This window comes from Periophthalmus magnuspinnatus, chromosome 10, assembly GCF_009829125.3.
Source record: "Periophthalmus magnuspinnatus isolate fPerMag1 chromosome 10, fPerMag1.2.pri, whole genome shotgun sequence".
Lineage (NCBI taxonomy): Eukaryota > Metazoa > Chordata > Actinopteri > Gobiiformes > Gobiidae > Periophthalmus > Periophthalmus magnuspinnatus.
Window position 1 is genome coordinate 27,731,585 of NC_047135.1, and position 27,723 is coordinate 27,759,307.

The window sequence follows — 27,723 nt, forward strand, 5'->3', positions numbered from 1 at the left end:
AAATAAATAAATCTGTAATTGAATACATGCAATATACATGGCATTAATGTCATACTGTGGAACATGCCCTTCAGGGAAGAGCAACAACTCCATAGTGGTGGACCCCAACAGAGAAGTAGTGCATTTTTAAATGTCTTGAATATTGATAAGGCTAGAATTGTTATCATAAGCTACTAATGACCAGTGTCCAAGAATTATGAAGCACACATGCACAGGCCAAAAACATGGAGGGGAGCATGTGCAAAGTGTATGCCTTTTCTCTACTATAACCTTAATTACCATGACAACCAAGAGCGTCAGAGGACGCTACATCAGCTGACTTCCGGCTAAGATGCAGTCAAGAGGACAGTCAATCTGATAGCCTTTTCCAGACATTTCATTGTGTTAGCTCGTGTTTTATCATTGTTTTCTTAAACGTAAAACATCCGAAATCATCGCAACATAGCTCGCATGTGGTTGCGCGTGCGCCGTGCGTAAACTGTGCCAAGCCAAGGGGATGTGTTTCAAAATGGCGACTGTTGCTCCGCTCAGCACATATTTAATCCATTGATAATTAGCCAGATATGTGCCAGTCTGTCAAAAATCTTTAAGGTACGGGTTATTCTTATACTTTTCACAAGAAGCGCATCGTCATGTCAGACTCTGAGGAGGAAAGTCAAGACCGACAGCTAAAAATCGTGGTGATAGGAGACGGAGCCTGTGGAAAGGTACGTAAGCCCTTTTTTTTTTTTTTAGCTACCTTTAACTGTTTTATCCTAGAACACGTAAGAAAAGACCGAGGGCACGCTGCATTTAGTTTCTGTTGCTGTTGTTGTCGTACGTCCTGGTTTCTCGCACTCTCCACGCTGTTTAGCTACGCGTTCTTATCCAGCGTCACCATAGCGACCACGCTAATGTGCAGCCGCTTACAGCTTCACAAACGTGTTACCCGTGCACACTCCTGCACACTGTTGTCATTAGAAAAGAGCACATGGGATTTCAAATCGTCTAGAAAAAAAGAAACGTCTTAGCCTAATAATTTTATCTTTATGTTGTGTTTATAACGATTTCATCTCGCTCTTTTGTTCTGCTGCCTACTTCGTCCCTTATGAATAAAGGTGTTAGCAGCATGGGGAATAATGTCAACAGGGAGATGAAAGGACACAAACCTCAAGTTTCCTAATTAATTTCCTGGTGAGAAGGAAGTAGTGGCCTACTCAGTTACATTTAGATTATTGGTACTTTTCAGACACTACTACTTTTAGACCATACTCGTGTAATATAAAGTCTAACAGTAGATCTACTTCTATAAAAAGTTTTGGCTACTTCTGCTGTAAGTCTACAAGTGACAGCTCAGTGTTGTTGAGGTAAGATCACTCTTGCTTGTGTACAATTTTAGTTACCCTATGTACTCCAGCCCTAGTCTTCAAGTGAGAGTTAAACATCTGTAGGCTCCATACAGTTGAATAATACAAAGGGGGAAAAATAGTGACCTTATTCTAGGAAAATTAGATTTGTGGGTTAACAAGTGTGTTCTCATATTCTGCTGCATTAATAAGCCTTCCCCCACAGTGCTGCCAGGTGTGCGCTGTGTGAATGACTGCCCTAGCTGTTTATGTTTGGGGGGTCAGAACAGCAGCACGGCCCCCCTTTGGAACAGCCATTTGTGACTGACGGCTTGAATGCTGTTTCCCTCTTATTAATGTCAATTTGTTGGGCAAATTGACACAGGATCAGTTTTTCTTGGATTGCTATTTTCAGTGGTTTTTGTGCTTGTGCCCGTTCAGAAATGTAGGGAATAGTCCACCTGAACTAGATGTTTGAACAGGGAAGCCACAGTATAAGCCTGCACTGGAGTGGTAAAAGTTGGACCTTCATACAACCTCTGGTGCAGACAACAAAAAACATCCTTCTCAAATAGGAAGGGGTGATATATTAATATCAAAATGGGAATAGGTGATTTTGAACATCTAGCTGATATTTGGCACCAATATTTTATCTAAGTTGCCCTTATCTCTCTGTGTAATGTAATGTATTATTCCCTCAGTTTGACCTCAGTGCATCACATTTGTCTTTTTGACCAAACTAATAAGTAAAAATGGAAATTGGGAAGCAGTTTGGCAAAAATATGGCTATGAATGTTAATCATACAAATATTATTGTAAAATATCGGTTATCGGCCACAGTAGCAAGTCAAATGTCAGATATCGGCTAAAAAAAATCCATATCGAACTATCACCATTCTCTGTGTCCAACAGTTTGGACATATTGCGTAGAACAAAGAGAGGAGCCATACAATACTGTATCTTATTTGGGTTGCATCACTTGAGCGCTGATGGCTCAGCTGTGTTCCCCTCCCAGCCTCTTGTTTTAGAAGTTCCCCTATTTCCCGGCATGGCTATCATCGGTGACCCAGTCAGGAGGATTACGCCAGCTTTTACATTCGTCGGTTAGTTTCAATTGTATGGTGGAAAAAAAGGAGTACATTTAGGGAGGAAAGCCAAGGCACTGGAATGCCAAGACAAATGTCCGACTAGGCCAAAGTGAGCATGTGGAATAGATTTTTGCTGTCTGAACCTGTTATTTTTGTGTTGTCTATGATTGTTTAGCCTACTTAAATGCCTGATTTTCTTCAGTCACATTCAGTCAATGTTCAGTCTCTCATTTACTGGAGTATTCTTTAAAATGTGGTGTAAATATGCACTGGATTATTTGTAAATAATAATGTAAAATTCAAAACATCTAAAAGGCCAAAATGAACCAAACACTTTTACAACATTGCATATTTACTATATTATATAATTTATCCAGACCTACAGTTTATCATTGTCATGAAGTGAGCAAAGCATCCTTTAAAAAATGACCAAATTATAAATAATAAGTCATTTCCCACTAGTATAGAAACATATATTTTGACGTCATGCAGATACCTAGGCAAAACTGCTTAATTTTGTTTGTATTGTTTGTGTGGATAGGCCTCTAAAGATAGCTAATAGACATTCAGCACTTTTTCCAGTCCTCATCCATCACACAGAATTGTGCTTGGCACATTGGGTCCGTGCTCAGAATTCCCATGGATTTAAGAACCTTTAACATGAGGATCGCTCCCCCCTTCAGCACAACAGTGACAGTGATGGGAGCGTTATAATTTGTGGCAATTATTAGTCTGGAGTCTGGAGACATGACACATAGTGACACCTGTTTTTGTAATCCACATTTTCACATGTTACTTCCACAGCTGAGTGCTGGGGCTGACATCAGCCTACTGTCCAGTCAATCATGCAGACTTTACAGGGGCTTGACATGGATTGGTAATGATGAGATTAATAGCCTGTTACTCATTGGCGTGAATTATAGCTGTGTGCAGCTGGAGAAATGAAAGTGGAGTTAACAGAGAGCAAAATAGTCTAAAAAGCTTAGCTTGGCCTGGGGACAGGGTGAATATTTAGTTCTATGCACTGGTATGCATCTCGTAGTTCTGCAAACCATCAAAATAAAGGATTCAGGAAACGCTTTAATGTGCATATTTACTCTGGAAAAAGTTCTGCAACATCTTACATTTCCTCCATAGTGAGTGTACTGATCAGAGCTGCTGTGTGTTCACTATCATCATCTTATATCCCAGTGTTTCTAACACTTGCCTGTTTCTTCAGGTGAGACACTCTACGCTCAAACCCTCAGACCCAGCTTATGTCTTTGTCTTCTTTTGTCTCTGTTTTAGACATCACTCACCACCAGGTTTGCACAGGAGGCCTTTGGGAAACAGTACAAACAGACTATTGGTCTGGATTTCTTTCTGAAGAGAATAAGCCTTCCAGGTGAGACACCTTCACACTACTACAATACAAGCGCTGTTTGTTCAGCAATTTGTTATGTATCATAGTCCCACATACTATGCGTTTGTGCTACCATTTTGAATGGTTTTACTCTGGTTCATTAGGGAATAGCTGTTTACATTAGTCAGTATGCTTCTAATATTTCTAAAGTAATTTTATGTCCTCCATTTTTCACAAATATTAATGTTGTCCTTATTGTTGGGTGTCCCACTTCTCTGCCTTTTGAAATCTCCTCTCCAGAGAAAACACCACACTCTTTCTGCTCCTCAAGGCCAGTTTGACAACTTCAGGCCAATTGAGCTAGCCATGCTCGTAACTCTGTGGGCTCAGGCAGAGTAAATATATAAAGATTTTATATTCATATCACAGATCCCCCAGTTCAACTCATCTCTGTGGTGTAGCGCATAAAACAGTCATGTTAATATTTGTTTATAGAAGTCACAGAGAATTCTATGTTCCCTTCAGATTTGTAAAATACATGTTTATTGACTAGTGCCATAATTAGATCAAACCTCCCTGATTCACCATACAAAATGTGAATTTCCACCATTTCATTAACGTGACTTACAACTCTTTTATAAAACCACAATTATTTTATTTCAAATACATCAAGTGTAGACAAGGGCAAATAAAGTGTTAAATGTAGTGGGTGACTGTGAGTTGGCTGGAGAATTGTATTTAGATTCTGTGTCCTTTTCAGCTTAAAAACTTAGCAGAACTTAACCCCAAAAATGTTGCGGTGAAGCTGGAATGAAAAGCAAACCTGTGTGGATCCCGTTCCCAATAAGAGCCGCCTAATCATCCGACTGACGCCTCGCAGTTTATTTCCAGCGGTCACACTTATCTGACTGTAACCTTTATTTGACTATGTCCATCCTTCCCATTGGAGCACCAGCAACACTGGCCCGACACAGGGGTTGTTAAATGGGCCATTTTCTGGGGAATTGAGTGTTGATGAGCTGATGAAGAGGAGGGTGGCTGAGCGAGCAGGGTGGTCCCAAACGTGGTTAGGACCACCACCCTGCGTTGTATTGGCCCGGACGCGCGACTCTGTGGGTCTCGCTGGGGCAGTAAGGATCTCTTTGCAGTGGGAAGAGGTTGGGGGGAGTAAGAGTAGCCTATAGCGTCTTACTATGAAAGCTCAGCTTGTCAAACTTAATGAACATTTTAGTGATTCTAGTAATAGTTTGTAATTGTTAAGCAGTTCAAATTTCAGTCCTCTCAAACATTAATGCTCCTGTTTAATGTGCACAGACAGCAGACAGAATCCTAATTTCAAAATATAAATCACAAATGTAATTGTTATCTCAGTGTACAAAAAATAAAATAAAAAGATGAACAAACTATTCACTAACCAGCAGCGGTGGTGGATTGAGGAAGAGTAGCCTATAGCGTCTTACCATGAAGGCCCCGCTTGTCAAACTTAATGTACATTTTCCAGTGCGGTGAGAGGTGAGGTGAGGCGAGCGGGTGGACAAACAAACTGCTCTGTGTGCGTAGCTCTAAAACAATACTTCTCCCAGATGTCCCAGCCAAACCAGAGAGGTACAAGTGCTAAAGGAGGCCCACAAGAGCGCCAAATGAGTGGACAGATTTCTGAAGTAGCGCTGTCTCTGCCAGGTGTCGTTCTGTGAAGTTATGCAACGTCCTGTCAAGTAAGGCTGCAGTTTCAATGGTCGCAATTAGCAAAAATGGCAAAGACAGAAATTCTTTCAAGTAACATTAAAGGCCCTGTACCCAATTTTTTCCATGTATTTGACTAAAAATTGTCTTTCCCCAGTACAGATATATTGTATTGCTCTTAATGTGTGAGCTGCATGCTTAATTGTCCAGTAATCAATAATTGTTAGCATTATCACTATTGCAAAACTTTGGCCTCTGAAAGTTGTGACAAGTGTTTATAAACTCATCAGCATGCTAGCATGCTAACAGCACTCTTTTTGATCATCAGACTATAAAACAATGTATAATTAGAAGTAGATAGTACACCGCTGACTTATTTTCACTTCAAGAGCTGCTTAAACAAGATATATACACTGGGGAAAGACAAATTTTGCTTAAATACCTGCAAAAAAATCAGGCACAGGACCTATTTAAGACTTTTTTTGTATTGGACACTGGACTAGTGATGTTCAACAGGGAGGAGAGACAAACTGTTTAGACTGCCCTGCATTACATTAAATAACTATTGACTGCCACTCTGTCAATGCAATGAACACACCTCTGAGCTCTGCAGAATGGTTTTATTGATGTAATATATTTATTTGGCTCTAATAAACAAATATAGGAATTGGGATTTTGAAAAGTTTATCCATCGGGCTGCTCGTTCTCCTAAACTCCTGAATCAGCGTAGACCCGTTAAACATAAATAAAGAGGTGTGGATCCATGGGCTGGGATAGCTTTTTATATAACACCAAGGGAGCGTTGTCCATGGTGCCCCTCTCTGTAGCTTTACATTGACACTGTATAGTCTGGATGTAGTGACTGTGAACCTCGGTGCTTCCTCCCATGCTTTAAAAAAGGGGACTTATGGAGGGTTGGATCATCCAGCCGTGTCGACACTGTTTTCATTTTCATTCATTTTCCAAAAGTTTGAAAATATTTGTTTGGATTTGGGTTTTTGTGCCATCTCTCTTTCCGCCACTCTTGCGTTAACTCCCCTTTTCCGTAGAAATGACAACTTGTGATTGTTTTTTTTCCAGTTTTGTGTTTAATTGTTGCTATTTTTTGTAACTGTGAAGTTCTTTCTTTCCGTCCCGGATAGGGCATGGCACAATGCAAACAGATATTCCCAGGCTTGTAACTTATTTTCACCCCAGTGTTGGAAATAGGAATGGGCGACAGATCGGCTCCATTATTGGTATTGGGGATATCTGAGGTTTTTTCCCAGATGTTGGTATTGGTCTGATATAGAAATTTTAGCAGATTTTTTTTCTAAGCTGCCCCAGTCTCTGTGTGCCCATGTGTCATTCCCATTTGGTCCTCTGTGCATCAGATTTGTCTTTTCGAACACACTAATTAGTTAAATGGAAATGGTAAGGGAAAAAAACTAAAAATATCGCTGTATATTAACGCAAATATGCAACAAATGATTTTATATCTTAGATAAATATACTGTGAAAAATTAATTTGTGAACTTTACTGTTTATAAAATTTGCTATATACATTAAAAAAAAAATCTTAATACCGGTATTGCCCATAGCAGCACCGCAAATATCAAATGTCAGAATCTGCTCAAAAAATCCATATCAACCCATCTGACACTATGGACTATCCATAGTTGAGAAAGTGTTAAATATTGTTGAGCATACTATATTCAACTGGCCCTCTCTGGATGGATATTCTTGGATTTGAAGTGCGGGTGAACTGCCAGATAAAGCGTGAGGCTTGAAAGATTTATCGCTGATTTATAGATTTCATTATGTAGATCAACAAGCACCACTTTTATTATAGAAGTCGCTCAAGGCTTAAGTTACAGCTGACTTTTTATTTACCTCAACTTCTGTGCTTTGTCAAAACAATCGAGGTATTAATTTAAGAAAAGAAAAATATATAGATGATGTTATAGATTTGTTTTTTGTTTTTTTTGTCTTTTGCTGTAGGTAATCTGAACGTGACTCTACAGGTGTGGGATATCGGAGGGCAAACGTTGGGAGGAAAAATGCTGGATAAATATGTCTACGGGGCTCATGTAAGGTGACACACAGTTAAACTTGCACTCACTGCACTTTGAGGCATGCCTTAAAATGATTTGCTGGTGACGCAGGCCCAATAACACAAGAAATCACTATATGTCCTTTTATCCGTGTGGTTTATATTGTTACAATCATTGTGACTTCATCCAGGCCTTGCTTTGCAATAAATGCTTTTAAATTTCTTATTGCGCAGCTTAGCCACTTTGAACTTACTTTGAACTAAAAATGTTATTTATAATTGTATAATTGAACTGAATATGAGGCAGTGCATTGTCCAATATAACTTGACATGACCCATGTAAATGAGATGCTACAAAGTTTCCATGTTTTAATCACTATGTCACATTTTACTTGTGATGTGGCACTGTGGAAATTTGAACAATATGCTAAAACAGTCAAGAGGAACAAGATCTTGCGTGGCAAAATTGTTACAAGATTTTGCACAGATGAGAAAACGTATTTTGTGAGATTTTTTTCCCATGTGTTTACATTTGTCTTAGACAAAAAGGGTTATGTGGTGGTGAGTTATACCACTTTAGAAGCTGCAGTTCCAAAAATCTGTACCACAAAGACAATACAAATATTGGCTATTACACCCAAATAAGCTTTAATAAAATATTAACAAAGACTTAATTCATAATGAGCAAATAGTGGATTAAGAATGATTCAGGTTTAGTAACTACTTCATACCCGAACTAACTTCTAACCCTAACTCCTTAATTAAGCAGTGTCTATGCTTTGCTTGGGCTAATCAAGATATAGTTATCATAACATTTAATCAAAATATTAAAGAAAATAAAGCTAAAATTGCTATTCCAAAATTGTGAACTTGATCACAGTTTCAGTTGTGTTAAAATCTCTTCTGGTCCCAACCTCGTTTCTTGATTTGTGGGAACTGTGTCTCCTCCCAACCCTATCGAGCAGTCCTACATGCGGTTGCCATAGTATCATCTGTCACCTCCAGAATGTCTAGAGTGCCCCTCTTCAGAGTACTTGCGATCCTGATCACATAAAACTAGAAGAGTTATTTTCACCATAAAATTAACCACAAAAGTGCATAAATATCAGTTTATACACTAGATACTGGTAGATTACACCAGACTTTTCTGTTTCTTTTTAAGTTAATTTTTAATAGTTTTTATTACACACAATATACTGGGTAGGCCTATTCTAATTTTGTATACCTCTAAAATATCTATTGCAATATTATACAGTTTTCAATATATGTCCTACCTCTAGTCCAATTTAGTCTTATTTTCACCGATGGAAAGCTCTCATACATTGCTGGTCAGTTACAACACTTGGCTGAGGGAGTTTCTATGTTTTCACTGTATGGTACCTCGGCACCTATTGTTGGGCCTGCGCCTCTGGTAATCAATCATACTTGTTTGGAGAAACCTGCAGTAATTGTGCGAGGTGTAAGCTGTCGTCGCTGAGCTCTGTGTTGTGACAGTGGAACAAAAAGGGACAGACAAGCAGCCCCGACGTGTTGCATCACCAGCACAAGGAGAGCAGACAATGCGCATTTCCAATCCCTCTCCAAAGGCATTAGCTCAAGAGGTGAACACCAAGCCGCAATATAATTGCTTTTCCGACACTAAGGCCTATATAATTAATGTGTGTTTTTCCCCTTTAATCTTCAGCTTTAATCATTTTTAGTATCAATTTAGGGAACAAAAGTGAGTCTAGGTAAAAAATTTAAATTAAATGAATCCAATATTTTTAAGCACATTATTTAAAAATATATTCTTAAAATCAAGGAATTTAAAAGTTGGCAGTTTCATGGCCACAACACTGTTTTTTTCCCCTTTCTATATTTTTTACACAAGTAAAGATGATAATTTCCCTGCTTAGAGTGCTGAAAGCTATGTGTGTTAAAGTTTGGTAAAGTGTATGTAGTTGTCCTTATCAAATAACCATAACAAAACATGACATATCTTTTTTTCTTGGACTACAATTTTTGAATCATATTTTAGTTGAAATTTGATTGGTTTCAAATGTTCAAACAGCATTTGAGCAAAGACGAAGATAATCTGCCCTAGTTCCAGCATGAACCTCTGCATCACATTTGTCGCTAACATCATGCAGCTTGCACAGTCCCATAAAATATAGATGTCCCATATTATGTCCCTTGCCCTAAAAAGAGAAGCAGTGCCACCTACTGTTCCCATTTCTTACTGACTCACACCTGGCAATGTTTTCATCAATCTATGATCTGAATATTCAAGTCATGGTTAGGTCTGTCACAATAACACATTCTTAAGCATGTTATACTGTTTTTGAGAAATATTGCAATCAATCTTAATATTGAAACTACATATGCCAGTGATAGAATAACGTGAAAGCCAGAGAATCACAGCAAATGTTTTTACAATAATGTTACAAGGCATGAGCTGCAACAATTAAATAGCAAAATAATGCAATAATTAGCCATAAAAATTTCCTTTTTGACCCTATATAGGTCAAGTCATATCAAAATACTAAATAATGAATAAATAAATAAATCCTTCCCACTTGTGCAATGAAAATGTACACACAATAAATATTGAGCCCCAAAATATATTGTTCCAGGTATCATTTATAATTATTGTGACAGCCAATTTCTTCACTGTGTGTTGTAGTATGTTTGTCCTCTTAAGTGAATCAAAAATGTTCAGTTTTTCTAACATTACATTATTATTAATATTATTTTCGATAGGGGGTCCTCCTCGTCTACGATATCACCAACTACCAAAGCTTTGAGAACCTGGAGGACTGGTACACAATGGTGAAGAAGGCCAATGAAGAATCCGAAGTTCAGCCGGTCATCTCGCTTGTAGGAAACAAAAGTGAGTATCGCATTGGACAACCTAAGCTCTTATCTTTTCATTTAAACAACATCAGTTACAGAGTTAGGTTATCTTCTATTTACACCACTGCTGAGTATTTCCCTATACATTTGGGACATTATTCATTCCGCGTGTCTGCTTGTGTGCGTGTAGGAGTGAGCGGTCATTGATCAGCGTGATAAGGCAGTGGATAAGCGCGTGAGGTTCTGCAGCGAAGGGAATGTCAATGTTTGTGAAGTTTGGGGAGGGGGAGACAGTGATTAAATGTAGAGCGTCAGACATTCAGGGGTGCTCCTTATCGCGACCCCTCCCATACTCACCGTTGTCCTGCGTCCCTCGTGAGAACAGGAGATGCTAACCAGACCGTGACAATTTATGAAAAAACAAGAGACTTTGCAAAAGTGGGTAGAGTAGCTAAAAATGTACTCAAGGAAAGATGCCATGCAGTAGTACTAGTGGTCAAAAACATTACTCAGGTCAGAGTAAAATTTATTTGGGGAAACCACTACTCAGGTAAGAGTAATTTTGTAAAAAAAAAAAGAAAAAGAAAAGTAGGTCAAGAGAGTAATTTACAGGTGCTCTGCTAGGATGTGGCCAAAAGGTATTTAAAAACAGATTATGGCTGACTTGACAAGGTTACCAAAAAGATTTGATTACAGCAGTTCCCTGTACTGTGCTGTTGTACTCGCATCTGTTTGGTAGCACTGGCAAGTCAGTCGTAATCTGTTTTTAAGAGTAATTGTGTGTTAGGATGTATGTGGTGTATGCTTTGAGGTGAATGTAATTGGAAGAATGAAACTTGTGCAAAAACAAGGGCCACAAGTTATTTTCAAAATATCAAAAAAATTGTAAAATGAGACAAAATTATACCTTTAGAGGAAAGAAACTCAATAGTTCAAATACTTTAATATTGTCAGTAAGCTTTTGTAGCCTCATTCATGACTTGCTTTTCCAGACAAATCTGTACACAAGGCCTTCTTTTGGTATTCACAAAATGCGTTCTTAACTGAAAAAGTTCTAACTAGAAGAACAAATACAAAACAGACATTCTGCAGTTTTAGTATATTATTGTGCAACCAAAAACTTAAATTCCTGCATGATTATAAGTTAGATATTTTTACAAATAATTGTATATAAAGATAATATTTCATACAAAAAGGCTGATCAGCCCCCTCCTCCCCAGCATTGGGATTAGGTTTGCAATTTGTACCATAATATTAGAATAATTTTAGTACATTTTAAACTCATCCAGGAGCATTAACAATTTAGAGAAAACTGAAATATGAATTGCTAAATAAATGGAAGAATCACAGGCATATTGGAAAATATTTGTTGAGAAATGAATTAAGTTTCAAATTTAAAATGTTGCCATAGCGAAACACAACTTTTTTTTCTTTTTCTTTTAATAACTGGAACCCCTGAATAGGATTACCAGATTTTCAATTTTCTAGTTGCAGCTATTTAAATTGTTAATCCTTTTTAATCCTGGCGCTCTGGTGTGTACATCCAGCTTTACTCATGATAGACATTCAGCATAGCGATGTACACAGGAAGCTCTTGGGAAAGTTACTCAACGGGGTTCATAGGTCACACTTAAATGTGTCTGTCTCGACCGCATTCTCCTGTCTATGGCCAAGCATCTCTTAATGCCTGAGGGCGCCTCTGTATTTAGGCTACGTTTAGGTTCTGTGTACATTCTAATATCTAAGTAGTGTATATAGCACTGTCAGGGCCTATATGCAGCTCTCACACACTCACTCTCCTCCTCTAATAGCTCTATCGCTCACAAAGCTCCACGTGTCGTCTTCATTTCTTTTTCTTTTTTTGTTATTGCAAACTGAAATCCGTCGCGATTGGCCAGCAAGTAGCAATCACTTACATTTTGAGAATTTAAGAATCCATTAACCATCTCATACGCCACTATACTTTCAAAATTGTCTACATGTATGACTTGTGAATGTAAGGGTAGTACTGTTATTATTTAAATTTGAACACATTAAAGTATCTGGTAACACTTTATATTAACTACAGGTTTTATCCTCCAAAAATGAGGAAGTGTGCTGTTAGTGTGCTAGTTGCTGTTAGCATTATTGCCACAACAAAGGACCGCCCTGACCTCTGAATGTTGTGAAAGGCACTTACAAACTCACTACAAACTGGGATACTAACAAGGAATGTGTTAGGAGATAAGTTTGGACCACTGCAACCTGTTTAAAATGATCTAGGTCTGTTTTTCACATTTTAAAGAGAGTTGAAACAAGTACAGTGCCTTAATTAATACCCTTATTCCTTATTTAAGTAGTTACTAGGCCTGAATCCTTCTTAACAAACTATTTGTTCATTATGAATACAATCTTTCTTCATATTGCTATGAAGTTGTACTAAATTTCTAATATTCTTCCAAGTTTATAATTGTTTTCAAATAGTTCCCATGACATTTGGTTGTGTGTTTGTCACAACTAAAATAGAAGTACAGACATAACAAGAGCCTTAAGAAAACAGCATGGATTTATGTCTCTGAGAGGTTTGTATTGCCTGTTCTAAGATAAACTTAAGGTTAACAGTGGTCATAGATGTCATGCTCTGTAGCCCATAAAACAGCAGCACCTATTCTGGCCCTTGGTTACAAAGTGGTATTTAAGCTTTTGTCACTTCGCACCAAAATGTTCTTCAGTTGCAATATATGTTCAGAAGCAACTGTAAAACAACAACGTCTTCAAAACTACTTTTTTGGACAGGAAGGCCATGGCTGGGAAAGTATACTTAAGAATAGTAGTGGACTCCTTGCCCCTTCTTAAATCATGCTCACATTCTAACATTTTAACACAATGGTATCATATGGAGTCGCCTTAAATTAAGCGAACATTGCAATGCTGTGTAATGCAACTATTTTAATACAGTATTTTGTAGACTGATAAACATTAGGGAGATATTGATACTCAGGACATTGGCTATCGGCTCAAAGCCGCAGCATTGGCCAATATTTTGTTTTGGCCAATCACCTGACTAAAAGAAATATACGTTTCTTACGTATAGCAGTTCACTGTATAGACTCCAACCATCTTTTATAGTAATTTCACATTGAAACCCTTGGGAAATTGACCAAAATTAGCTTCAAACTATTGGTAGAGCTCATTGCTCATTGGTTGCTCTGACTTCCAAAATATTAGTCTCAGTAATAAGCCATAAAAAAACAAATCAGCCAATTCTTGACTTTGAATATCCCATTGCAATTGTATTTTAAAATAAGACTACCCCTTAGTGTCTAAATACTGTAGCTTTTGCCATTCATGCTTCAAAATATACCATATTATTCATTATATACTTTGAAACAGCAATAATATGAATGCTATTGCCTTTGTAAATATTCCAGTCTAACATGACAATACATCAGCCTGTCTTGTTTATGATATGGGGATTTGGGCCTTTGCTTGCTCCCGTCACTGCTGTTCTCATTGCTAGTGCTCTTGGGAGCTCAGAGCATCCATCATGGTCTTGTACAGCCCTTATTTGGGTGACTTAAATGGGTTCATTTCTCTTAACCCCTCCTCATCACTCATGGCTTTTGCTCTGAGCTCTAACACTGTTCACTGGCCACTCACTTGGGCCTGCTTGAGAAACCTTTCCGGCACTGTGCAGATCAGCTAGCCACATGTCCACTGTTTGTGCAGTTGTGTCCTACCTGGTTTTCTATTTGTCGTCTTTGACACACTTTGTGTCTCTATCGTGCTCCATCTTCAGACACACTCACATCTAGTTTCAGCACTGGGCAAACAGAGGTGCTTTCAGTCACATACTTAGGCAGGCTCTGAATGCTTATCTCTCACACGTGTAGACTAACACTTGAGCTGGAGCTGCCTTACATACAGTAATGTCTTTTCATTGGCGGAGCCTCTGTTGTCTTAAACAACATGCTTGTGTTTGCCTGTACTGCATGTCATAGCACATCAAACCACATATCGCTGCACACCATACGTTTTTATACACATTTGAGATGTGAAGCACAACATGGATCACCTCTTACTCTGATTTTCTAACGTACGTCCTTGCCACCAACATTGTTGGTCTTGAGTTGTTTGCCCTCTTGGCACGCTCCAGGTGGGGCTGCCTCCCTCACCCCGGTCACCTCCATGCCCCTGTAAAGCTGCCACAGTTCCTGTCTGTTCAGTGTAGGCTTGCACATTTCTTAATAGAGAGATGTTCAGAAGTCCAGGAGTGCAGAGGAGCTCAATGCGCTTCTGTTTTTGGTTTAGCTCAAAAATGTTTTTCCTGGCTCAACCCACTCGTACTTAGGTCCTCTTACAACAAACTAAAAGGTCCTAATTGCCCCCAGGGGAAAGCTTTAGCCACAATAGACATGTGGTGGGACAAAAGCCCAGTACTCTTACGGTGCACCTCAGCCCTCCCCACATTGGAGGGATGAACACGTCAGCACTGTCTGTGTAGCACCGTGAGCAGCCCAACCACAAGTTAGACATTGTAAAACATTATATATACAGTATTGAGCTGCAGTAAGACTCTGCGTACGCCTCGCAAAAGACCCGGAATGTTTACAGTTTACAGCAAATCCAGTGTTTCCTGTTTCCCCACATGGTTTGTTATAGGTAGGAGGTCAGAATAGATACATGTATCAAATTGTCTCTGTGACCGCAATGACTGTGCTCGCTGGAAAATGATAGGAAGTGGAGAATTAGGTTGCATTAAGCCAATAGAGGGATGAGTGAAGACTTACAGTTGTAACTGCTTGAAATTACACAGTTCTCTAGTGGAAGTGCTAAATATATCTGTAGTTTTTACATTGAAAACACAAATTCCTTGAGATGATTTGTTTGTTAATACATTATTACATGTTAAGTACACCTTAGTATAATTAACCCATTGTCTTCTATCTTTAGCGTATCTCCCATAAAAGACATGACTCAACAATTCACTGCACCCATTATAGACAAGAAAAAGAAACAATAGCTCTAAAACTTTACAATATTAATAAAAAGTCCCACTATGCTGAAAGATATGCAGTTATATTTTTATTCAGATAAACTGGAACCTGCCAAAATTTCATACACCACTGCATTGAATTAACAAACAAAATGATTTATTTACATGAGATTAACTATCAGTTTCATCGCATCTCATCCCCTTTGACTCTCCAGCCTGCTGAAACATGGAAAGTCCTCATTCATTCTAGCCATCCATAAAGCAAATATTGTTGCACATGCAGTAGATGATCAGTCTGGAATACCTTCTTGTGTGGTAAGTCACGGGCCATTTGAATTGCACAACACAGCTTAGCCACCTGACCTGAGCGTAGCCTGGAACCCTCATCAGCTCGGCAACCCTCACTTTATTTCTGCGCTGCTCCACAACATTGATCTGGAGGAATTCCTGGAAGGGGCTGTGCTGACACAGGACTGGGTAAATAATCGATTGATCCGCAGCCACAACCATATATTTTCAATGTTAGCGAACTATCAGCATGACTTTTTCCGTCATTTCTTTGGTCAAATCTCTTTTTTCGCGGTGAGGAATATTACATCATTGGCCCGCGCTACTGATTTAAGAGTTGGACGCTGTTTACCCAAGCAGTCTTGCACAGAACTCACTTTCCACGTTCCAGTTCATTGCTGTGGCTGCGACTTTGAATATATACCCAAGAAACCAACGAGTCATTGCTTCTAGAGACATTGTAATTATGAAAAGATTTAAATTCATGTGACGCTTACAATTAAGAGAGCTCCCCTATGGTCCTATCGTTATTATAGCTCATAGAAAACCACTGGTGATTCACAGAGGCATGTATTACAGCTCGTCCATAAAAGTCCACTTAGTTTAACGGCGATGGGAGAGCTGGGAGGACACGGGCAGTGGTAGGCAGGCAGCGTCTTGTGCGGTCGACTCAGAGCAGGGCCAATTGTTCACTTTTCATGAGTCCTCGCGGCCCCATAACGCAGCCTGCCCGGCCCTCGCCCTGTGTTTTACCATTTCACTGACTGTAACCCTCTACCTCTTTAGCTACTGCCGTGTCACCTTTTTAAGCCCAGGCCAAACAACAGTGTTTTCTCTTTCTTACATGTGTGGTTTAACATCAGATGCTCTTCCTGCCTGACGCGCCACTTTCCAATTTCTAGCTGTGGGCTGGCACAGAGTAGGTTTTTATTTCCTTCTCAAAAACGACTATTAATTATATATTTTTAATATAATATCACTTTATTAATCCCTAAGGACATTTTTGTGCTAGAGAAGTCATTAAAAGACATAAATAACAGTCAAGAAATCCCATAAATGTTTTTAAATAAAGTGCTACTGCATATAAATAAGTACTATGTCAATATCAGATAACATCAGCTTAACTGAGTTAAACAACTAAAAACACCCCCACCTCCCAAAAATAAAATAATAAAATGGAACTTAAAGACCTAAATGGCGACTCAGATAAGGGATAAAAAACCTTTGACATGGTTCCTATGTTGATATCTTGAAATCACTTTCGTGGCATATTAACTGGCCCTAATGACTTTCCATTGGATTCAGTACATAGTACACGAATCTGTGCACACTGCTCTGCACGTGTGTATGTGTCTGCAGAGCTTTCACGGACAACGATCAAATGACAAGATGAGCTGTGATCAATGAACTGTCGACAGAACACTTCTGACCTAGTGGAAAGGCAGTCCCCTGACGGAGCCGGCCCGTTTCAGGCCACCAGGGCAGGGGCGCCTCCGCACAAAGAGTGCTCTGTCTCTGTCAGGATTCCCTAGAGGAGCGCTGCACGGCTCTCCTAGCTTCTGCAGTACAGCGCTAACACGCTAACAGCACTGCATCTGTGTCCGCACACTTTCCATAAGCGTGATCATCTTGTTAGCGCGCAGGCAGGCCTTAGCACTGTGTTTATCAAGACACATCCATAATGTCTATATAGCAGCAGTACTTAAGTAACACTATTATTGTGTATTGGTTAAATAATGGCCTACATCAATTTCATATAGGGCAATATGTATGGACTTAAATTGGCTGTGTTCCCAATTTTTTATGTAAGAAAGCAAAGTGTTTCTATTATAAAAGTAGTTCTTAGAATCAGACTGAGACTGATAGCGGAAAAACAGGACGTAATGCTGGGGACTTCTTAGCATGCTAGTTGCTTTTAGCAGTGGCTAAGAACATTTCAAAAATGCATTCTGGTCTCTGAAAGTTGTTAAAAATTCTTATAAACTCATTGCGGTGAATAATTAGGATGCTAGTAATGAGTTTGGAAAGTGGAGAAGACGTAAAGTAACTAAAAGCAGCAGCAGCACCTTTCAGAATAAAATGATGATGATAGACTAAAACTATGCACTAAAAGTAACAGATTCAGTCATTTAAATGGCTGCTTGAGTTTTATTAAATATAGATCGGTGTTGACCACAATTAAATATCAAATAGAGCACTATACTGTAGGTTATTTTTAAAGATTGTAAAGGTTTTCTGTTCCTAGCTTGGGAAAAGCTTGCTGTCACTGTCAAATGGATGATTGGCCTTAGGAATAATTTATTCAAGGTGAATTATTAAATAACTGTTACCAAATGTACCCACTATTCCAAGGCTTAGCTGAGTATAGCCTCAACAGTTCCTAAAAAGTACCTTGCATATTGTCATATGCCTAAATTAAACCCCAAGCGACATTTGAATGGAACAGTAATTTCACGTGACCTTCATTTGTGGTTATACCTATCATCACACATTCAAATTATGTTTTTAATAAATGCTAGAATTGCATAACGCGTCAGTGTAATTGAGATGTAGTGCTGTGTAGGGAGCTGCTTAGTAGGAAACATATTAATAAGAGCTGCAATGATAATCCTCTTATTACAGTTTGTATTGGTTTGTGGTTGTCATCTGGGAGAAGTCAAACTCTCTTAAAGCTATGGTGTGATGTAATGTTGGAAGTGATAGGTTGTCCCCAGGGGTTGATTAAGTTCAATCCTGTAACTTTCACTTAATGGGATATGACCCCTCCGAGCCCTGAGTCACTGCCCCACACGCAACCATGTTAGCACCACACACACCACTCCTTTTTAAATTGATGTTGCTGGCAATTAAGTATGCCATGTCAACCGTATTCTCCGGGCATAGAGCACAACTGTTGCAATAGGACTGAATAGGTGTCTCTGTGGTTTTAAATAGGCCACTGAGGAGTGTAAGGTTTCAGGCTGGTGAGCAAAAGTATAGGGTAATGGCCATTGTTTCGGTAGTGGCAAGACTTTTTTTAATAAACATTTTTGCAGTTTTAAATATATAGCAAACTTTCCAAACTATTATTATTACTAAGTCGAAGAAAAATGTCTCATCCCTGCACTACACACAGTCCTCAATATTTTTCATTGATTAATAGTCCAGTAATGTATAACACTTTGGACAAAATACTTTTGAATTTATGTTGTAATTCGAGATGTCACAATATACAGTTTGAGTGTTATGATTGAAAATAAACATCATGATTTATTTTTACAATTCTCAGCACCATGACCAAACAGTGAAACCTTTCACCCTTCTGAATGATGAAGTTACTATGACATAAACAGCCAGATAAAACAGCACTTTGATATTCAGGCCGACATTTTTTTGTAGTGTAGATTATTAAACGACTGTGACCTATTTTTTTTTTGTTTCTATTGTATTGTATTGTGACCTGAATAGTCATTACTGATTAATCTTGACAGCCCTAGTTGTAATGCAAGACAGAGGTGCAGTACATCTTAAAAGTTTATCCTTTTCACTTTACTAAATATGCAATACTTATCGATAAAACAGTATATCTTTATTGTTAAGACATAATGCAAAACACAATTTTATTGTCATTTGAAAATGTACTACTGTTGGAAGATTCTACTGTGGCTGTTACTCTACACACCATATATGGTTACTGTTACTATTTCTATCTTTACTGCCTAAGTCAATATTACAATTACAGCTTTACCCCCCTCAGTAAAATTCTGCTTTTCCAAAATCCTAAATTTGGCATAAGTAATGAAGACTTAATTTAAATTATGAGAAAACATCTACACCGATCTGATTTCAGTTTTTGTGCATTTGTGTGCAAGTTTTGATCATCAAGTAGCCTATTTTGTCTTCATTCGGTCATGTTCCTATTTATGCAGCATGTCACAACAATTCAATATTTTCTGCTAAAAGCCTGATTTGTCCAGGCGATCCTCCTCGGAGTGTTGTGTTGTGATTGCAGTGACAGGCCGTGCTCTTAAATAAACACTGGTGTGACAGGAGAGAGGGGGGCCGTGACACTGAGGATCTCACCACTATCTCTACACCAGCTCAGGCCTAAACAGTTTATTTCGTGTTTGCAGTCACTTCCTCACGGTTGTTAAGCTGATGTACAGTTTGACAGAAATGGAAGGAAACCAGATCATCGGAGCGAGATTGTTTTAACCTGATAAGTAGAGACGGGTACATTAGTGAGAAAAATGGACAAAACACTAATAGAGTGGGATTAGTCTGGGCTTGGTCGGCACAGATAGCTGCCACATGCTGCAGTCTTCTGTGAGAACATGGGTCCTACTAGTATGCTCATATCTAATAGTAGAAAAGACCTATGTCATTTGGACTGCTGTGGGCAATGGTATGCACTTAGATCTAATTTGCAATACCTTTTAATATTTGTATAAGCATATTTTAATACAAATGTATTACTGCATAACTTGCAATAATAGCATCAACTGGGGAATTATAGAAATACAATAGTCTAAACATGTATATCCTTTCAAAGATCTTTTCCTATATATGATAAGGCAAATGCGATGCTCCAAATTTCAGGTATTTCTTTATCTATTTTGATTCAAGGAAAAAAAAGTATTATGTATTGAATTTACTACTGTATGTGTTCATTGTTTTGCTATCAAGACGTTTTTCCCTTGAAACAAACTAAACACTTTAATATGTGAATGTGAGCATGGTTAAAACAGTTTATTCCCCCATAAGTCCTGAGGCTTCTCATACCATTCTAATAGTAAATGTTGGCTAATCTGATGATGACACATGATTGACGACCTTTCCCAAGTGTGCAGGATCCAACGGCTTAGCTGTGTTTACATCTAGTAGCATTCATGGTACCTCTGCTGTTAATGACTGGAATTAATAATGCACTGACGCCTATGAGACAGCTCTGTTTATGCACAGGCACAGGACAGTCTGCAAGGCCACGGGGCCCATGTAAAAGTGTCAGCCCCTACCCCACGATGCTTTATGTTGAAATGGCGCATGTGAGGATGGTCATAGTAAGTTTTAGTCTGACATCATTTTTTCCAACTGTGTGTTTTTTCATTATGGTTTGCCCTTTGCTTAGTCGGGTCATGTGGCTTACTGAGATATGAATTATTATGAATTAGCTCAATGTTTGCATTTCGTCCTTTTTCTTTGTCTTCTCATGATTTGGGCCTATCCTCCCTCAGACACACACACATACAAGGAGCATGAGAACAGACTAAATCCCTGACAACCTCAATGAAAGCTCACACAAAGAGTAAAACTCGGTGGGACTAGAGAAACGCTACACCGTACAGTAGCCTGACCTCCTCCAGCTAACACAGACTCATGCACCAGATACAGGGCGTTGCCACATTTGCACACAAAGACAGAAATAAAGGCTGCGGCTATTGCTTTCAGCCGTCAGACCCCCGGGTGACCTTGCTGACTGACCCCTGCATGACCCTGCAGTGAGGAAGGTGAGAAGCAGCATGCTGGGTATCTGTGACAACAGGGACACTTTGACAATAGTGAAAAAGGAACTTTAGCTCTAAATCAGCAGAGGTGACAAGCCTGGTCCTTAGGTATGAATGAAAGCCTTAAAATTCAAAACTCATAAGTCAGAATCTTTTTTTCATCTTCGCTCTGAACTAGGACTCTAGCCCCAAGACTTTCACATTCACATATTATCCCATACCTTGCTCTTTAGGTTTGTTAATCAAGGTAGGCCTACATGGCTTCAGGGTGCAATTGTATAGCCTATAAGCTTACATTGTGGAATGTGTGGTGTGTATCATTTGAGCTGACGGGGACATCTTTGGGTCATCTAAAGGATAAATTAATTTGGCAGATGTAGAATATATAACTGCAAATAACTTTGAGTTATGGTTTGTTTTAAGATTTACCATCTTTTTTACATTAGACAGACCATCTGACAGAGCTGCCATCTTAGCTCAAGAGTAAACGGTTACCTCCTTTGTTTACTTTGAGATGTGTGGTAGTTAACCCTGCTAGAGTTTTAGAATAACAGTTGTATAAATCTACCTAATTATCTTTGTCACGTGATGCTGTTTCTTCCACAGTCGACCTGGAGCACATGCGGACAGTGAAGGCTGACAAACACCAGCGCTTCTGCCAAGAGAACGGTCTCCTCAGCCAGTTTGTCTCAGCCAAGACAGGCGACTCTGTGAGTTCACCAGTGGAGGAACTATTAAACCTAGGAATACTTCAGTCATTGTAAAGTATGTTTTTGTCTTTGGCAGGTGCATCTTGTTTTCCAAAAACTGGCTGCTGAGATCATTGGTATAAAACTCAACAAAGCTGAGATTGAGCAGTCTCAGGTCAGACATGTTCTTGTGATCCAATGTCTATTCAATATGTGTAATCACTGGTTTAAGACATATTATATTGGTAAAATTAAAGGCTACCCATGATGAACATGTAAATCCCAAAATCCAAATCACCAACATTCAAGATTTCATAATATCTTGAATTAAATGACCTAATAAGGTATTAAGCAGTCTTCTGTACAAATGGTGATAAATAATGTGCTAAATTAAAACACTGATCATGTTTCCTTGTATGTAGAAAATATTACTTTAGTTGGAGTTTACAAAAAGTTAATCTGACCTATGGTCTTATGAAGCCGTCCCACGACCACACTCTGTAAATAACATTTTCTTGTGTAAACAGGAGTTTGTTGCATTTCCTCCTGTTGTGAGGCTGACCATCTGTAAATAGGCTCACATTGAGCACATTAACGCGTGAAGAGAGGTCAAAGGTAACGGGCTGGTTTAGGGGTGACGAGGTTACCGCTTCCTCCTGCCAGCAGACCACAGTGCCCAGTATTGGCAGCTGTAGGATTTACATGCTCACCTCCCCCAGAGCATCAATCCTGGCTCCGATATGGGCGCTTGGAGCCATGCTGGCTGGGCAGGGGAAGAGGAGCGTGGAGGCTCAGCAGAGGTCAGGACTCTCGAGGAAGGGAAAAGCATGTATGGAAAAGACCAGGCGAATTCTCAAGGCCCTCTCCCATCAGCGACACGACTCCTGACTGACCGAGAATGCCCACGGCTAATGGAGCTGTCCGTCTCACAGCCTCTTCCGCTCCTCCCTAAACCCAGTGTCAGTGAGGTAAAGCATTATAATCCAGAGAAGACCAATCAAGACAGATGAATCCAGGCAACTACTGTGGTCTACGCGCATAAGGAGAGAACTCTGATGTGCTTAACATGTGTCATTCTATACAATTTGACTCAAGTTACCAAAATTTAAGATATAGACTAGGAGAATCTAGAAGAGGAGGAGCTTGGGCTGCTCACAAGGACTGCAATGATTCATTGGAATAATTCTGACTATTCAACTATGAAAATAGCTGCAATTGTATTATAACAGTGCTAATCGTTAACTGAGCTTTACAGAACATGTGTCAAAAGACCTTTTTAACATAAACCAGCAGCCAAAACAATTAAACAATTTCTGATTTTCAGCAATATTACACTTTATTCATTAATTTATTACTTTTTATTCATTAATATTCTACACAGGGAAGCTTTTAGTCACCACATTTTACAAACTTAATTTAGTTGAAATGCAATTTAAAAATACATTTAAAAAAAAATTGCTGATGGGATCTCAAGTATGTATCATGCATGCACCATGTTCTCTTAAAAAATGAGAAAGGGGAAAAAAAGAAGTGGGACTTGAAGAATAATACAATAAAATGGACATAATAACCCTATTATAGTTCATTCTTGCACATGTTGAAATGTCCCACTGACTAGAACTGATGTATGAGTCGTAGATCAGAGCAGGCCATGGCTTTAGGTTTAGCCTTTGGCCAGTGAAGCCTCATTATCAGTTGTCAGCATTGAGAGGGGAACACAGAGGTCATGACCCCTGACAGTATTCTATCTGCCTGGCAGTCTGCTCCGTCATGGTTGTGTGTCGCCCAGATCAGATAGCGAGGCGCGCATCACTCACTGGCTTCATAAGCAACTTCCACACCTCGTCTGTCACATAGCCAACCAGGGCCTACATTAGGGTCATGAGGTCCAAAAACTAGACAATAACTTAAGAGTATGTAAAAAAATCAAATTGCTCTGTCTGCATCTAATTATCAAACCTGCTATCAAATGTGAATGGTTTATGACACTTCCATCTGAAAAAAGTACTTCAAAATCTGTACAAATGCAGGAAAAAGTCACATATGAGAATTCTAGCTACGTGCTAAAGGACTAGGAGAAATATTTACTTACTAACTATAAAGTCAATGTAATCATTTAAATGTTTATTCATTGATATGTTTTCTTAGCAGTTATTGGTGGTTATCACTTGGTATTACTATGCCATGGTTTCTTTTTCAATTAGAATCTTCAGGCAGTGACTGTAGCCTCGCATGATGTCATAACACTAGTCTGGCGGTGGGCCTCCTTACACCATTACATCATTCTTCACTGTGTATGTCTGCTCCTTGCACCTTGTCTTTAACCTGTTGTTCTTTTGTTCTCTTTCCAGTTATTACATGTAATTGTTTATGTCTTCCTTATCCATATCTTCTTTCTTGTCTTTATATCTTGCTTGCACTCTTCAGAGGATTGTGAAGGCTAGCTTGGTGGACTATCCACAAGATGAAGGCCTAACTAGAGAAGAAATGATTCCTCAGAAAAGCAAAATATGTTCTGTCCAATAGTCCAAAGAAGTATGTCGCAACAAGTAGTTTTTCCCCCAAACCCAAATCCAGAAGTTGAAATTTTGTGTAAAATGTAAAGCAAACATGAATGTATTATGCACAATAGACTGTGGCCAACAAACAGTAATTATATATACTAATTCAACTGTGGACTGCAAAATGTAGTAGTGTATTTGTTACATTTTATTTACCTTATTGTTATTATGTTGGTTGCTGACATAATTTATTTGATATACAGATCAACTGTAACATTTGTCATACAAATGTATTGATTTCACAGAACATAAATTGTCATGGCATGGTCTTTTGCATGCATAACAATGATGATTTACCAACCATATTATTCAGTTTTCTTCACATTTTACACACTGTAAGAACTTTTTGTGTTTGTAGATTTCCAGCACTAGTCTAATCCGTTATTCTCGGCTAATGTTGAATCCAGATTGTGCGTTTTGCTGACTAAGTGGAGTGACACAGTTAGAAAAACCTCCAAGCTGTTAATGCATTTCGGCTCCGTTCTCCTGACCTCCCCCGGCCTCTTGTCTGGTGTAGGGCAGGAGTCCACAAACACTATGACCGCTAGCTCCTAAATCACTGCATGGTTCTCCACTTAAATGCCAAAACCTCCTTGTAGATCACATTTCAGTAAGATTTACAGTCTGTAAAGTAGTCCAAATGTAGTTGTCACCTATGTTGACATCCCTGCACTGCAAAAAAGATTTAGATTAGGTAAATTTGTTGAGTTGAGAAAAATAATCTTATTTGAGTAGTTTGATAGAACGCTTCAGTGCATTGCTTTATATGTTATGCTAACTTATTTGCCAATTGGCTAAGAAAAATATGTATTTATTTTTCAAATAATGGTAATTACTTAAAATTAACAAAAGAAAACTATTGTGATAGTCTTTAACATAAACCCTTGAAGACTATCTAAAAGAGCTTGGTATCAAATGTCTAATAGTGATCGTTACTGACAAAATCTGCCATTTTTGTAGCAGCGGGTCAAAACGTCTATAAATGCATAGTCAAAATGATACATAGTAAACAAAAGAACTGTGCAACAATCATTTGCACTATAGTGTCAGCATACTATTGAATGCCAAGTTTAGAAAGTAGCATCTTAAAATCTCCTTTGGTTTAACATTAGTCCTTACATTAATCCCAAACTATTTTTTTTCTTATTCCAAGATAAAATAATCACACATAAAAACTAACCTAGTGGACAAAATGACTCAAATCAGTCAAATCAAAGTTCACTTTCACTCATGCTAGATATTCACATTTCTTGTTTGTTGCACTGTTTGGTTTGTGTGTTGCATCCATGCTAACAATGTTTATTTTATATTTTTTCATATCTCCTAGCGTGTGGTGAAAGCTGACATTGTGAACTACAGCCAGGATTCGGTGACCCGGACAGTCAACCCCCCGCGCAGCTCCATGTGTGTGCTGCAGTGACTTCCCAAAACATCAAACACCAATTGTGACCCAAAGGTGTAACATGGTGCATCAGTATTGCTACTCTCATAGTGACTGGTAGATGAGCGCTGCCAGTTGATGAGATGAAAAACAGACTGTGTGGTTTTCAAGGGCCTGGTCTGTAGTTCGGATATTTACCAGGAATGATTTCTTGGGTGGTTCAGCGAAAAGTAAACGGAACCTCACTTTTAAAAGTTTACACGCAGCTATGAATTTCTTCGACTATTAATATCTAGGCGAGTGGTAAATACTTGATTTGTGTGTTGGTATTACGCTGGCTTTTCAGGAAATACTGCTGCTGATTATTATTTTAGAATGACTGAAAAATGCCAATATACATTCCTAATAGACATCCACAGGACTGCAGAGTGAGCAGATAGAAACATGTAAATGTGATATTTATTATTGCCAATTAGAAGCTTACATAAATATCTGTAGTTTTATAAATCACTGCTCATAAAAGTGTATATTTTAATTGGTCTTGGTCCCATTATTATATTCCTTTAATTAAGGAATTATTCAGACAATTATTCAGTGTTGACAGTTATCATAAACTTACTTCCCAAAATGGTTGGAAACTATGGAAAAAGGGGAAAAAAAGTGGAAAGCACTTAACCGTACTTCAAATATATTTTGTGCTACACTTTATTCAACCTATGCTATCCAATTTTGTATTTATTATTTTATTTTATTTTTTACAAATAAAACAAAAAAATTGTATTATCTTTTATAAGATTTCAAAATCATCCACACATTTCATCCACTATTCACATTTGACAGTCTTTCAACTTTCTGTTCACTGTTTACTTCTTCATTAGTGGATTATAGGATTATAGCAAATGGCATGATTAATCTGTGTATTCCTTACCATCTTACAAAAAGACATCTGACCTAATGAAGTACTGTATATTTGCCATATATGTGTACAATATGTATTTGTATAGTAAAATAAGCTAAGCCCAGTAGAAGACATTCAGTTGTATGGTTTTATTTGATTTAATGACTTTGCATGTGTTCATTGTTTCTGATTGTGTAGAAAAGAGATGTATAAACTTGGATATATTTGTATAGTTACAGAATCACAAACACATGCTTCAAAATAAAGCGCTCTATAGTCAACATTCTGGCACACTTTTTTTCTGATTTTCTGACTTGGAAAACCTGGAGCACTTGCATCTAAATCAAAGCTTTGTAAAGGCTCCCATTACGTAAGCATTGTTCGCTGAAAAGAAGTACATTGCCTTCTGGCCTCAGTTTCATTGCAATTTTTCATCCTGTGACAATAACAAGAAGCTTAAAAGAAACAGGCCCTGGAGCGGCTCATCTTGTGGGAACTGCACTATGGCTGATGAGGGCACTACAGATTAAGCATCCACGTGTTGAAATTCTACCAATAGGCTGAAACTTGACCACCTCTGAGATCCCCCTCTATACAGGCTCATCTAAGTCTAAGCTAACTAATGAGCCACCTGGTCTTTGTTCACTAAATCTGCACTAAAACAGCCCCTAAATCCACTCAGGACAAATGATACATATGCCTTCATAAATGCTTGTAAGCGGTATTAATTAATCACTTAGCTAGTCCAGTCTTTTGTTGCCTCCGCATGACTGTAAGAGGCTAATGCTTTTGGGGTTATTTTTTAGCCAAGTCACTGACACCGCTCCAGTGTTTGGAAGGATTAAGAAGTGCATCTGAAACCGCACGGACTGACAAACAAAGACTCTTCGTCTGTGACACTTTTATAATAATTAAACTTTTAATAGCCTTAATAAAGCATGAACAAAGACCTTAATTCATTATGAACAAATCGTTTATTAAAAATGATTCCTTCTTAGTAACTACTTAATTAATACCCCAACTCCAAACCGCTAAGCCCTTAATCCAAGGGTGTTGTAATCAATCAACAGAACTACTTTTTATAAAAACTGTTTGCAGTGAAGTTATTCTTCTTTTTGTTAACAGACCTAGCATCCTAATTGTTCA

The 27,723-nt window shown here is 38.5% G+C and overlaps 1 protein-coding gene across 2 annotated transcripts; it reads left to right on the forward strand.

Annotated features, from left to right (window-relative positions):
* The first annotated feature begins 469 nt into the window (after nucleotides 1-469).
* On the forward strand, nucleotides 470-26,856 carry rab28 (RAB28, member RAS oncogene family). Of its 2 annotated transcripts, none has more exons than XM_033974494.2 (7): nucleotides 470-707; nucleotides 3,701-3,797; nucleotides 7,419-7,507; nucleotides 10,210-10,339; nucleotides 21,655-21,758; nucleotides 21,835-21,912; nucleotides 25,626-26,856. In XM_033974494.2, exons 1-7 carry the CDS (start codon nucleotides 633-635, stop codon nucleotides 25,716-25,718), a joined length of 666 nt encoding a protein of 221 aa, XP_033830385.1. In that variant the 5' UTR covers nucleotides 470-632; the 3' UTR covers nucleotides 25,719-26,856. The 2 variants fall into 2 exon arrangements, with proteins under 2 accessions (XP_033830385.1, XP_033830384.1); XM_033974493.2 differs by lacking the exon at nucleotides 25,626-26,856 and adding an exon at nucleotides 24,165-24,263 and having other exon boundaries at nucleotides 496-707.
* The last annotated feature ends 867 nt before the right edge of the window (nucleotides 26,857-27,723 follow it).

What these genes read in the sequence shown, in the direction of transcription:
- rab28 (XM_033974493.2), top strand. Translation starts at nt 633, where the DNA reads ATGTCAGACTCTGAGGAGGAAAGTCAAGACCGACAGCTAAAAATCGTG. An exon ending in GAGACGGAGCCTGTGGAAAG is followed by an intron (nt 708 to 3,700) that starts GTACGTAAGCCC and finishes TCTCTGTTTTAG; the next exon opens with ACATCACTCACCACCAGGTT. An exon ending in CTGAGATTGAGCAGTCTCAG is followed by an intron (nt 21,913 to 24,164) that starts GTCAGACATGTT and finishes TGCACTCTTCAG; the next exon opens with AGGATTGTGAAGGCTAGCTT.